Source organism: Triticum dicoccoides, chromosome 5B (genome assembly GCF_002162155.2).
Source record: "Triticum dicoccoides isolate Atlit2015 ecotype Zavitan chromosome 5B, WEW_v2.0, whole genome shotgun sequence".
NCBI lineage: Eukaryota > Viridiplantae > Streptophyta > Magnoliopsida > Poales > Poaceae > Triticum > Triticum dicoccoides.
In genome coordinates this window covers 634,415,534-634,429,452 of record NC_041389.1, presented here as the reverse complement: position 1 = coordinate 634,429,452, position 13,919 = coordinate 634,415,534, and the positions used below count along the sequence as shown (strand labels likewise).

The following is a 13,919-nucleotide window of genomic DNA, read 5'->3' as shown; positions in this document are numbered from 1 at the left end:
TCCTTCTTACCTGCTGGTCCGCGCGAGACCGCATGAATGGAAATGGCTGATTCGGCCGTTCCTCCTTAGCTAGGCCCAACACTGCTTTAAGAAGCGTGTGGGCCATGAATTTGGTGCAATCTAGGCACGCAAATATGGTACAAAATAAAAGATTTTCTTGATGCTGCCTACCTACTAGTGTGTGGGGGAACCAAACACGCCCGAGTACAAGATTGTACAAGTAGGGTCATTGTACGGTGCAGGGCCATTGAACGGTGGAAACATGCAGCGTCATCTCAAAGTTGAATTTGAAAATGCACGCCGTCTTATTATTCTTTGGAATAGAAGAGTACTCTTTTTGTGTGGCAAGAACACTAGTCAATTATTTGCTATGTTGTGGTGGCAGAGTTTGTTTATCAGCACTCTGTCCATCTAAAGGTGCAATTGGTGGAGGTATCAGGGGGCTTCTCGGGCTTTTGGGGATCCTCGGCTGTCCGATTGCGTAGTAAATCGACATAAGCCATCCGATCTTATCAAGGGGCAGCAAAAATCCTAGCGGAGGCTGCCTCCCCCAGTCTTTCCAGTTCACCTCCAGCCCGCCTCCACTCGTGCTTGAGCTCTTGAGAAAGAACATAACAATGAAGTACCATGATCACACCATTTGCAAACCATCAAGTGAAATCTATATTGTAAGACTACACTGGTAAAATTTTCAGATGGATATTATGTTTGTCTTTTTGCGGGGGAGATGGATATTATGTTATGTAAACCCTACATAGACCAACCTGACTGAATTATCTAAGAGGAAACTTAACTAAGATATACCACATGAACCACGTACATACATCTTTAGAAAGAGTTGCATCCAAAAGTGACAAGACAATAGTACCATGGGCATCAAACTGATCATAAGCATCCAAAATTTCAGCCATACTAGTTGGCGGGCTACCATCAAGATGCCGTTTGCTTTCTCGACTTAATTTTCTGGTGGTACATCAGGCTTCATTTTCTTCCCTGACACATTGTCAAGGGATGCCCAGTCAGGATATGGGCATTCGTAGCACCAATCGGGGCCAGTATATCGCACACAATGCAACCATAGTCCCTCCTCGTCGCCATCATAACTGCCAAAATGAACAAAAGATTATAAAGAACGCCCAAAGAATTCATACTGATCTTGTAACTGCCTACTACAGACTGATCTCATAAATGTTTGTTAGTTCGAGCCTCCCTTTATGATCAAGTACTCACCCGACAGGAGCAAGATTTGGACAATTCGTGCACATTGGATCAATACCAAATTCCAAATCAGCTTCAGCACCATTGTCGGGAGCTGATGATGGCAATGAGCACGCTAGTGAGGTTGCCCTATGGATACTTGTCCCCTTTGATGAACGCGGACAAAAATCCCCCGAAACATAGAGCTCGTCATTAGCTATTGGGTAACCAAGGTGTTTTAGATGCACCCGTATCTGCATTTTCACAGTTTTGGACAAACAGAAAATATGTATCAGCAATACACATAACACTACAAACTTAACAAAAATATACATATAGGCAGCACGATTAAGATTATTTCTATCCAGTATGAAGCTTCTTAAACAAGAAAACAAGATCTATGGATCATGGAAAGGAGGCATTGATCGTTCAAATGGAAACTACGATGGCCAGGTTCTTCATCATGGAGGCCTCGTCTAACAGGTAGTTAAGACATAGAATGATTCATATAGTACAATGATATAACAGGTTCCGGCAACTGTTAGGAGGACTCCGGTGTGCGGCAACCGGCACAACACCTTGGCTCCGGTCATCTTCCAAAGCTTGGTTCATGCACGATTTAATGAACCAACTTCTGGCAGTTCCGGAACCCTTCATTGTACACATGAGCATTGCACAGCCTTCAAATCTTTCACAGCGTCGGGATGATTCACGAGCTAGGCTTTTAACTTTTATTACCAGGATTTTCACCTGTGTGAACGTAAGCAGACAGACATGCATTTATAAAGGGTAAAACAGGATTAGGTACCTGGTGAGTTCGGCCAGTGACAGGTTTGCACAAGACAATGCTGTGGTTCCCATCAGTGCAAATCCTCTGAAACTTGGTGCATGCTTGTTTTCCACTTGGGAGGGCTTTACCAGGACCATTAGATACCTGTGGTTGAAAAACCAAACTCAGCATATGTACTTTTGAACAAAAACAATTCACAATACTTTACAGACCTCAACAGTGCTCTTTCCTTCCCTTGCATTGAAGTTTACATTAGCATCAACAGTTTGCTGCAAAGAAATCCATTTAAATAAAAATGGATGACACAAAATAAAATAACATCTGAAGGTTTCTTCTGTTTTACAGAATTTGCCACTGAGACATTCCCGGCCTGGTGGTTATAGCTTTTATTTTATAAATAAATATTTGCTAAAGACATTCCAGACCCGGTGCTCATAGATTTTATTTTATACACAAATATTTGCTAAAGACTAGGAAGTTCCACTCCAAGTGAATGGATTTGGTTTGCATTTAGGAAGTCTGAACTCTCTGCCACCGGCATAACATTCCGGACTTAGTGTTCGGCTATGAAGCTAATGGCTCCACAAAGTGGAGTTTCCTTTTCTTGAAATGTTTTATATAGTTTAACTGCGAAGCTACGCAATTCGGTCACAAGAGATCACAAGATATTCTAAAAGCTTTTGCATAGTAACAAGCGGGATCTGAAGAACTGAAATAACATAAATCTCGGAATGACACTGCAAGAAATCCTTTTAAGGTAAACAAACCATAGAAATCTATTCAACGTATATTTACAACAGAAATAGCTTCTGTTCATGGATCCAAAGATACACCATACAACTGTCACAGTAAACAAACAGCATTACCTCGCCTTCAGGAAATACACCAACAACTTTGGCTACATATTCTTTATGCAGCAAATTACCTTCTATCTGTGGTAACAATAATTCAAATGAACAAACTGCATAATAAGATAAAATATCTCAAAGGGCAGAATGTAAGGTAAGTGCAGCCACACATGATAAACAGGATGATATGCTGACTGTAGACTGCACAATGAACAGGTGTGGAGTGATAAAATAAGGTGAGTGCTAGCACCTGTTGCCTGAAACATTCTGCTCGCTCAGCACTTTTAGCGAATATAAGGAGACCTGAAACTAACCGGTCTAACCGATGCACAGCTGAAACAATAATAGAGGTGGTCAAGGAATTTCAGGACATCCATAAATACAGTAGAAGTACACAGTTACAGCAAAAGGAAGAAACAAAAGAAGAAAGTCTATTTTGTCGTGCTCGCTTCACCCCCGTTAATAAAATTTTGCACGCATAACGCCCCTGATTTATAACTTCGCATTGACTTAAACCTCTACCCAGGGATTAATGCTGGCGTGACTCAGGGATAGACGGATACGTGCTGATGTGGCTTCAGGTTGGGTTTGACTCATGCTTCGCCTCCTTAACTGAGACATCGCGTGAAGCTTCAGGTCCAGCTAAGGTCGTGAATTAATCTTGTTGTGGATCCTTGAGCAGGTGCTTGTGGTGGAGCAGTTGCGCAGGCACATGGCAATAAGTCTGATGCAGTGAGAGGCGACCTTGCACAACCGGTGAGATCGAGCTATTCCATCCCCGCTCTGAATTCCTAGACACATACGGCGACAAGGCAAGGCCCTCAATAAATTGAGAAACTAAAGCACTGCAGCAGAAGCAGCAGGAGAGCCAGAAATTGAAGCAATCCCAACGATGTTGATTCCATGTTATTTGCAAAATGTGCCCCTGTGGGTGATTTCTAATCCAATCTTCTGTCCCTTTTCTCTTCCTAACTCGCTCCTATCCCGATCCACGCTAAAGAATCAGTCATCTGTCAATTCGTAACAGAGGAGTCAGTGGGAGGTCGAAATTTCACAGCACTGCTCATGACTCATGCGGTTGAGGATCACAGAAGGGGAACGTGGAGTCTAAGACCTCACAGAGTTTGGTGGGGTCCATAGAGGCACTCGAACAGCCGGCAGGGCACGGCCGCAGAGCTTGCATGGTGGAGATATGAGGTGCAGGCATGGAGGGTCTCGTGCAGCGGGGAGGCACGTGGGCAGGAACTGAGCTCACACGGTGTAGAACTCACGTCTTCGAGACCGTAGCATGAGAGTGAGAGGCGCCATGGACTGTCTCTGTTTTCTAGTCACGCCCGAAGGCAGGCGAGTACATGACCAAGAGGAGGGGATAAGACAGTGATGAATGATCCTCTTTGCTGCATAAGTGCCCTATACATGGCGTTCGAGCATTACAAACCGCTATTCGCATGGAACCCCAGAGGAAGGGGGTGACATTCAGTGATCCCAAATTTAGTTGACAGGGTCAATGTGAGCACAATAAATAGTTTGAGGGAATAAGAAGGACTTTCTCCTTAAGAGTAGCTTGAGGGAGTATAATGGAAGCCATTACCCAATGATGGCATAACTGAAGCAAAGGATACGAAACAGGGGTGTCAATCCATGCTCTGCCTCCATAATGCCTACTACAGTATTTTTACGGTACTGTCCACAGGGATGAACCTACAAAAGAAAAACACTTCCCTTATGTACGTACCAATAAGTGACTGAAGCTAAATATAGCTGAACAGACAGAATTAGCATTCTACTCCCTCCGTTCCTAAATAATTGTCTTTCTAGAGATTTCAACAAGTGACTACATACGGAGCAAAATGAGTGGATCTACACACTAAAATATGTCTATATACATCCGTATGTGGTAGTCCATTTGAAATCTCTGGAAAGACAAATATTTAGGAATGGAGGGAGTAGTTCTCAAAAGCCGTGTTCATCTTGAACATACAGAAATCTCATCAACTGAATATGTTATGGCTAACTCTTTATCAAAACAAATCTCACACTTCACCATGAATTCATAAATTCAAACACGAGAGACCTAAATTATTTTCATATTATAGAAGGGTTATAGTGATTGGTTTTCCTCTTTTTTCTGATGAATCATGGTTCTGGTGGTCAGCAGCTACAACAATGTACCATACAATAATTACTATGTACAAAATATGTCCTTGTCATTCCAAAGAAGCCCCTCTGGCAGAAGAAGAATCCAATAAAATGAACTTTAAGAGCAAAGCTTGTATAACTTGCAGACTTGATAGAACCTAATTGGTTATAGTTCGGCTGTTCATGTAATTCTGATCAAGAAGTTCCAATAACTATAATAGTATTATATTATACATGCAATTTTATGAAATTTGTTAAGAGAGGAAAGCTGCATAGTGTTTTTTTTAACATGCATCACACAGTATAACATCTTTCTCGAATATTACAAATATAGGCTTACTGGAACGGATGCCGGTTTGCAAACAGTTACAACATCAACTTCATTCTGAAGGATTACAATATTACCACCCAAGACTGGTGGCTCGTGCCTGAAAGAGTAACCACCTTCAGGAATATACCAACTCAAGATTTTAAATGAGAAATATGCATGAGTTATTTATGTTAAAAGCAAGAATAAATAGCTTCAGTTGTTAGAAGCCAAAGGAAGCATAAACTAGCAATCACTGTCTTAAAAGCCAATATATCAAGAATAAATGTCATTACTACTATCCAGAGTACAACTCTTTCTTAATTTAGTTTAGCATGAATGAAGAAAAAAAGATAAATGTGACATTGACCAATACATTCAATAGTTGGTAAACTGTTTTATTTGGATTTTTCGTGGTTCATATAAGATGATATCATGTGCAGTAATAACTTATGTTGCACCCAATTTTGGAACACTTGTTTGTAGGTAGAAAAAATAATTCTCAGCTACAATACTGCTCTGTGAATAGATGCCGTTTAGGACACCGCCAGGATCTCCAACAAGCAACTTTGACCACTACTTGGTAAGTTTGCATACAAGCTGAAAACATATGCGTTGTTATAGAATAAGTAAATATAAATCCACTTACTGGCATATATCTCCATACAAATCGAATGGTCACAGCAATTGGCTTAGACTAATAAATTATGCACTTGCCATACTACACGAGATTTTTTTTATATAGAATCTCTATGTTAGTGGTTAGAGTTAGAGCAGTTTAACTGCATGTATTTTCCAAAGAACATGTGTTTAGTGAACCGAGGGAGTAATCACTTTTGCTAAATGGACCAGTACAAAGCAATAATAAAAATGAGACTTAAAAACCTTACACACCTGTGCAAGAAATGGCTTATCTTTTGTGATGATTTCACAATATAGTCTGCATGAACCATTTGCTCATCCACCTGAAGCCTCCCACACTTCACTGCGTGAACCTAGCAATTTCAGCTTTTATTTCAGATACAGAAATGATGATATTGCCGAAGAGCAAATAAAGCTGCTTACAATCCAGTGTACAAGCGTTAAATCATTAAAAGATAGTGGAATGCGGGAACCGACTACAAATATATTCAGAAGCAAGGTCCTAGGCTTCTAGTAAATGTATGTCTACAGCTAAAACGGAATGATCTTATGCTTGAGCATACAAGCAAGGAACAGTGATGCAGATAGTATTACTAAAAGAGAGTATTGGACGCCTACATAGTATTCACGGGGGCGCCCCTTGAATTCATCCGTGAAGAGATCTACAATGGTCTTTCCAGCCCATCTGTTCTTCGCCTGCAAAACAAGTTCAGAATTTGGTCTAAACAATATCTGGTAAGACTACTTGTAGCAAACAAATTGTTACTGTTATCCCATCACCCGAACAAATTAGAAAACTAGGCTAAACATTCAGAGCTGTGAATGACTGTGTGGTTTCATTATTTTGAGTGGAGCAGCAAAATCAACAACTACTGCACATACGCCCTGAGCAATTGAAACTGTTAGAGAAGGCTGGTTTACATGGGAGATGAACTCGAAGTAATAGGGCCTGACGTAGCGCCGCCCTGCGAAGAGAAGGGAGCCGTTGTTCGATGGTTAGTTCCGGGAGGGTTTAGGGTTAGAAACTCAGAGGGGGTGGGACGGGGCGAGGCCGCGCCGCAGCGGTTACCGTTGCGGAAGATGTAGTCCTGCGCCTCGGGCGGGTTGGCCGGCGTCTGCCACACGATCCCGGCTCCCGCCAGCGCCCCCGCCATCTCAGGCGGCGACGGCTGAGCCCCGGGGGCACACTCCTCGGTCTCAGCAGCTCACCGCCGGAAACCTAGAAGAGAACGGCGGCGGCGCACGGCGCGGAGGTGGATTTGGGGAGAGCTGGTGCTGCTGTAGCCGTGTAGCGGTGCGGGTGGGGTTACGACCGTTGGATCGATGTGTGATTGATTAGGTAGCGGCGGATTAATAAACATGTCTCCTAATGTCTGTTTAAAACTCTTCTTCTCAAACTACTCCCTCCCGTCATTTTTTGTCGAAAGAGACCCTCTGCCTACTGGAATTGCCAAAAAAGACCCCCCGCAGACGAAATGGACAAAAGAGACCCCCTCACAAGTGGCGGCAGGCGACACGTGTCACCTGCGGCCACTCCATGAGGCGGCGGGCCCGGCCGCCACCGCAGGAGGCGGCCTCGCGGGGCACAACGGCTTCTGCACAGTGCAGCGTGCCGCGACGGAACGGGCCGCGCCACGTGGGCCCGACCGCCACCGAGTGAGGCGGCCGCCGCTGCCGCTGTCGCTCCCCTGCCGACACGGTCTGCTGCGCGCGCGACGAGACAGCGGGCCCGGCCGCCACCAGGTGAGGTGGCAGCGCTGCTTCAGGCACTGATTCCCGTGCGCGGACACTTTTTCAGGCGCTGATTCCCGTGCGCGTCACTTTTGTTGCTTGCTTAATCTTGTTGCTTTGCCAGGCGCAATGACGACGAATTTCACGGGCTCGCTGTTGCTAACTGGGCCGATTCCCACGCGCGGAGGACGACGAATTTCACGGGCGGGAATCACTCTGGCTTTTGCTTCTTTTGCCTTAGCGGATGCGACGGCACTGCGAGAATCACGCTGACTATTGCTTCAGCAGATTCGATGGCACTGCGGGAATCACTCGCTGCGGGTATCCGAGGCTGCGGGAACCTGTTGTGCCGACACTACAGGGATTCTCTTCCTTTTATATAGTATGCTTCTGCTCCGTGCGCAAGCACACTAGCATCCTCTTCTACCTTCTGAGTGTGTAAGAACAGAGAGAAAGAAAAACTCAGCACGCACTTTCACTCGTGATTTAGGGCGATTTGGAGTTGGATTTTGAATATGTTGAAGTTGAAGAAAAGATAGACGAAGGTAAGATCTATCCATTTTTGTTGGTTTCGTTTGCATGCATTATGTTTTTACCTTTTTGTTTAGTTCATAACTATGTGTTATCTATTTTGTTAGGCATTATTTCATCACTTTTTGGAGTCATTTAGAACTTCAGGAGTACGATTTGCCTAGCGAAGTGAACTACGAAGTTGAAGATCAAGGTATGAGCTTTGCAATAAATTGATTTTTTTGTGCATGCAAGGTGATAATTAGTTAGTCTTTTAGCTCATCATTAGCTATGCAATGTTAGTGATTAGAGGTTAGAAATAATTTCAGACGACAGATGTAGCATTTATAATATATATTTTAGAAGAGTAGGTTGAAGATGTTGTATCAATGTTAGGTGCGTCCATTAGTATTGACATGCAAGAAATCTTAATACGGTAATTAAGAAACACTTGTACTGTAATTGTTCATTGCATGTGGTATGTTATTTCATGTGGTATGTTTATTAATAAGTCTATAGTTAGGAGGCTGCAGGTCTACTTTGTTATGTCGAAATAATCTAAATTTTGTATGTTACGAATTTGTGCTAATGTACTTGATGATGTATGTAATTAGGTAAAACAATTCATCTTAGTAGCAAACAGAGTTTAGGATATTTTAGGGGTAGTTAGAGATAAGCAAACAGACTTTTAGTTTGTGACGCTAGTAGACGAGTTTGAGAAAAATTAGATCTCTAAATACCTGTTAACCAAACAACCCCGGAAAGTCTAAGCAAATGATTATTATTTTTTGTAACGAAAATACGATTATTATTTTAGTCGTATGATATGTAAATGTTGTCATCGTACTACTACTAAATGTTCTGTTACTAATTGTTTGCAATGTAAATATGTATGTTGGTTAGGTACTATGGAAAATTTAGTAGTGTACTATGGGAACGTCTTACGCGACTGTCCATTGGGGTGGATGTATCCTTGTGTGAGTCGACTACAGTTGTAGTGAGAGACATGGTCAAGGTGGGTTACGCAGCAGTTAGAAGGTGCATCCGAGAGGTGTTTGGCCCAGGGATGCAGGGAAAAAAATGACAATGGAGGCCTTCGTTGTTGACGGAGGAAATAATGGGACAGTTGCCCGTTGGGGTTTGCGACCGGTCACAGGTGATCGGTCGTGGGGGTCGTACATGAGGTTTGCAAGCAATCCCACTAACTCAATGTATGGTCAGTCGATGGTGTATGTGGATTTCATTTCAGTCACTGATGTTGCCGGATGCAGTAGCAGGGGTGGTGAGGTCGAGTTGGCCATCACATCAGCCCCTAGCGTCGGCCCATCGGAACCGACGGGCGGCCAGCCTGTGTATAACACAGGATATTGGTCTGCGGCCGTTGACATGAGCGAACACGTGGAGGGATGGCCGGAGGCGCTAGATGATGATGATCATTCTTCTGCGTCTTCGGAGTCAAGCGAAGAAGAAGATGTTCCTCCTCAGAGGGCGGTCGCGGCGGCACTGCAACCTGGGTTTTTACAGGATATGAGCATCACCAATGAATTTCACTCTGCTTCTGGCCTAGGAGCGGGGAGCCTGGAGGTTGGGCAAATTTTCCCAGACAAGAAGTCTGCTTACCAGGCAATGGGTAGCTATGCAATCGGCATCCACCGCCAGCATAGAGTGAAGCAGTCTGATAAAAAAGAGTTGAAGGTCATATGCATCCACACCGCGAAAGGTTGCCGCGGAAGAGTTCTCGCTAGACTGAAGCCTGGGGTATGTCAGTCATGGATTATCACAAAAATAGTGGAGCATACCTGTGAGCAAACTGGGACTCTTTCAGATCACTGCAATGTGACATCAAAATATGTGGCACAGACGATGGAAACAATTGTGCAGGGAAGTCTCAACATTAGTGTTAGGGCTCTGCAAAAAGATGCAGGGTATCTAATTGGATTCCCTGTTAGCTACAGCAAGGCTAGGCGTGCGAAGGAAAATATATTCAAGAACTTGTATGGTACCTATGAGGAGGCATATTCTTATGCACCTAGAATGCTTCATCAAATAGCAAGTGCTAATAGGGGGACTCAAGTTTGGCGGAGAGAACGTCCAAACCCAATGAACCCGGGTGAGCTAATCCTGGACCGCTTATTCTGGGCATTCGTCCAGACTATACAAGCCTTCAGGCGCTGTCGCCCAGTATTATCAGTTGATGGTACCTTTCTCACTGGAAAGTACAAGGGCACACTATTGGTGGCGATTGCAGCGGATGCAAATAATCAGCTTCTTCCTATTGCATATGCATTGGTCGAGAGCGAGAACAAAGATAGCTGGTTGTGGTTCCTGAGCTGCGTGAAGATTGGTGTCGTGAAAGAGCGTAAAGGTGTTTGCATCATCTCTGATCGCAACACTGGATTATTAAGCGCTCTTGAAATAATTAAGGCGTCGGAAGAAGAGTAGGGCTGGCCCGATCTAGAGGGAAGGTGGTGCATGAGGCATTTGGCAGCAAACTTTTACTCCAAATTCAAAAACAAGGATTGGTTCAAGTTATTTAAGAGGATGTGCATGCAAAAAAAATGAATGCGATCTGGGTAGGTATCAATGGTGAGATTGACCGCGCGGCCTTGCCGCAGAGAGAAGACGGGAGGGGTCGTAGGACGCCCATAAATTTGAGCCAGTGGATCGGCGAGAATTGCCCTCATTTGGACAAGTGGGCGCAGGCTCACGACACCGGGGCTCGGTATGGAATAATGACCAGCAACATGTCAGAGGTGTACAATGGTGTTCTTAAAGGAATGCGAGCACTGCCTATCACAGCCCTAATTGAAGAAACTTGGAACCCGACCCTGTCATACTTTGCAGACAGGGTCACCGTCGCTAAAGCACAAGTTGAATTGAACAAGCCATGGTCCGAAAAGATGCAAAGACATCTGGACGAGAAAGCAAAGAACTCCCAAAGTCATGGCTGTAGGAAAGTGGACGCACTTAGGAATAAGTAGAAGGTCAATGTGCGAGCCAAGTACGTTAAGGGTCACCACAGAGGATCAAAAAAGCAAGCTGTCACCCTTGGCTCAACCTCCTGTGAGTGCACTTGTAACAAGCCCAAGCTTGAGGGCTACCCTTGCAGTCATGTGCTTCGGGCGGCTGCTGATCAAAAAATCAGCGCCGAGCCATACATATCACCGTACTTCAACATGTACAATCTATACAACACTTGGAACGGTGAGTTCTGGGCTTGGGGCATTGATATGAACTACAAAATGTTGTGGCCAGATGGGCCGAAAATGGGTTCCGAACGCCGACTTGATGAGAACCGCAAAGGGACGACGTCAGTCTAGGCGTCATCGCAATGACATGGACCATAGCCAGATGGGAGAACCAAGGCGATGCCGCGTTTGCAGGTGTCCTGGACATTCACGCAAAGACTGCCCGTATCGAGCCAACAACAATGCATGATGTTGATATATATGTACTCGCCATGTCTATTTATATTTCTACTCGTTATGTGTACTTATATTAAATTTAAATTGAATCTCTTTGTATTATTGTACTCCTGATGTTAACTTCAGATAATTAATGTAAATCGTATCTCTTTGTATTTTTTAAGTTACTTTTGATTTGCATTTGTATTTTCGTCTTCCTCGTAATGTATATTTGTATATTTGTGTGCAGGTTATGGGTGAAGTGCCAGTGCTTTTGCAGGGGCCCCATGACGCCGGCCACCGTTGCCATCTATTTTTGAAACCAAATACTAAGCATGATTATCGGCCTTTCAGACTTCGAACTATAAAGAAAACATGGCCAATACACAATTTTTTCCTTGCTCACCTTGACGCTTATGGACTACAAGGTTTTGCTAGGCTCACATCATGCGACGACCAAGTACGTTCGGACTCATCCTTTTTGACATCCCTCGTTGACCGGTGGAGACCTGAAACCCACACCTTTCACTTTCGTTTTGGGGAGCTTACACCTACACTGAAAGATGTTTCTATGATCACTGCTCTACCAATTATAGGTGAGCCGGTAGTCTCTCCACGAGTGTCTCCATCTTGGGCATTACATATAGCAGCCCGTCTTCGTGATAACTTTCTGGTAATCCTCGGGGCATCCCCCTCGTCTAGCTTCGTGATAACTTTCTTAATTTATCTAGCTTCGCCAATGAGGAGACGAGAAAAAGACATATGTTTGCGTATTTGTTGTGGCTCCTCGGAAATCTATTTCCAAATTCACATGGGGACGTTGTTATCCCTGGTCTCATCCACATTGCAGAGAATATGGTAGATGAACCTTTACCCGAGCAGCCAAAATACAGCTTCGGTTCTGCCATGCTATCTCATACATACAGAGACTTGTGTGATGCCACGCAAAAAACCTTTTTCGCACAAAAAGCTCCATTACTTTGTGTCGCCTATGAGTTTCTACAGTTGTGGTTCTGAGAATACCTCCCTGTAGGACGACCTCGTATAGTACAACCCGTATACCCATACGACTTTAGCGAGGGTGCCAGCGCAACTATGGCCACCAGGTGGACAAAGGTACGGAAACGTTGGTCTCCAGATATTGCAAAAAATTGTTACCCTATGTACCACCAGCAGTTTGAGATACTTGATGAGGCAGAGGTCATATGGAACCCGTGGACTCAGGACCAGCTACAAATGGTCTTTGATGCTCGACACTTCACAGCAGGCATGTTGAGCGATAGTGCATTCTGTCTGACTCGCTGCAACTTATTGTTCCTGTGGTGTGTTGAGCCTTACAACCCAGAGCGTGTAATGAGACAGTTCGGTCTCTATCAAGAAATTCCACCACCTTTTCCTAGACGTATCGACGAGGAAACACATAAGTAAGATGTGACATCCCTAAATAGTTAGTGTCATTTTTAATTTACTAAACTCACACTTTGTTACATAATTTGCAGGCTAACCAATATGGGCAGGGGTTGGAGTTTATACGATTGGAGGGAACAGAACATTGAATGGGTACATAAGTGGGAAAATGAAGCGCTAGCGGATATAGTGCATCAACTTAGGTATATTTTATTTACATTATTTTATGTATACTATTTTATTACGATGATCATACGATGCGTGAAGATGCTTTGCTTTCATCACAACGGTTTATGTAATAATTTAATTTTGCAGACCATACGATGGAAGTACAGATCAAGCGTACAAGCAGTGGTACTGCAGGAATACACGTACTAGCCTGGCCAGTCAGCCAGCTACTATACCAACACATCTCACACAAGAGGAGCAGGCACGGAGACATGTTGAGCTGCATGCAGCTTACTATCGTGACCAGATGGTAATCACTTGTAACTTTTTTAGGTCCATCGTTTCATAATCATTTGAACTAAATAACATCCAAATATTGTTCAGCTTGAAAATTGCAACGAAGTAGGGCAGATGGCTACGGATAGCATGCCGGCCCCGGGCCCATTTCGCAAGACATTCCAGAAACTTCTTCAACAATACTTGGCAAAGAAGTTCATTTGCGGTAGAGGCGACGACGTTGTCACTGGAGCATACAACATGCCGGTATCGAGGTCAGCCAGACCAAGTGCGGCGCCGTCGTCCAGACCGAGCGAGGCGCGTACGAGCCATGGGTAGTGGGGGAGGGTCCGAGTACTAGAACAACATTGCCACGACAGGACTCATCTCTGCCACTGCATCGCTCTTCTTCGATGCAGCTTCGTCAGGGGCAGACATCTCAGGACCATGGCACGGGCTTGGAATCGATGCCCGAGCAGTTTCTTTCCCCTAACCCATAT

The 13,919-nt window shown here is 44.2% G+C and overlaps 1 protein-coding gene across 1 annotated transcript; it reads right to left on the bottom strand.

Moving 5' to 3' along the window:
- Positions 1–808: 808 nt before the first annotated feature.
- Positions 809–7,248, bottom strand: LOC119312215 (RNA pseudouridine synthase 7-like). The gene is made up of 12 exons (XM_037587948.1): positions 6,993–7,248; positions 6,845–6,888; positions 6,542–6,619; positions 6,176–6,276; positions 5,315–5,402; positions 4,458–4,536; positions 3,086–3,168; positions 2,854–2,919; positions 2,200–2,256; positions 2,006–2,131; positions 1,231–1,451; positions 809–1,103 (listed from the first exon to the last, which is right to left on the bottom strand). The coding sequence occupies exons 1-12, from the start codon at positions 7,075–7,077 to the stop codon at positions 956–958; spliced, it is 1,176 nt and encodes a 391-aa protein (XP_037443845.1). The 5' UTR covers positions 7,078–7,248; the 3' UTR covers positions 809–955.
- Between the last annotated feature and the right edge of the window lie 6,671 nt (positions 7,249–13,919).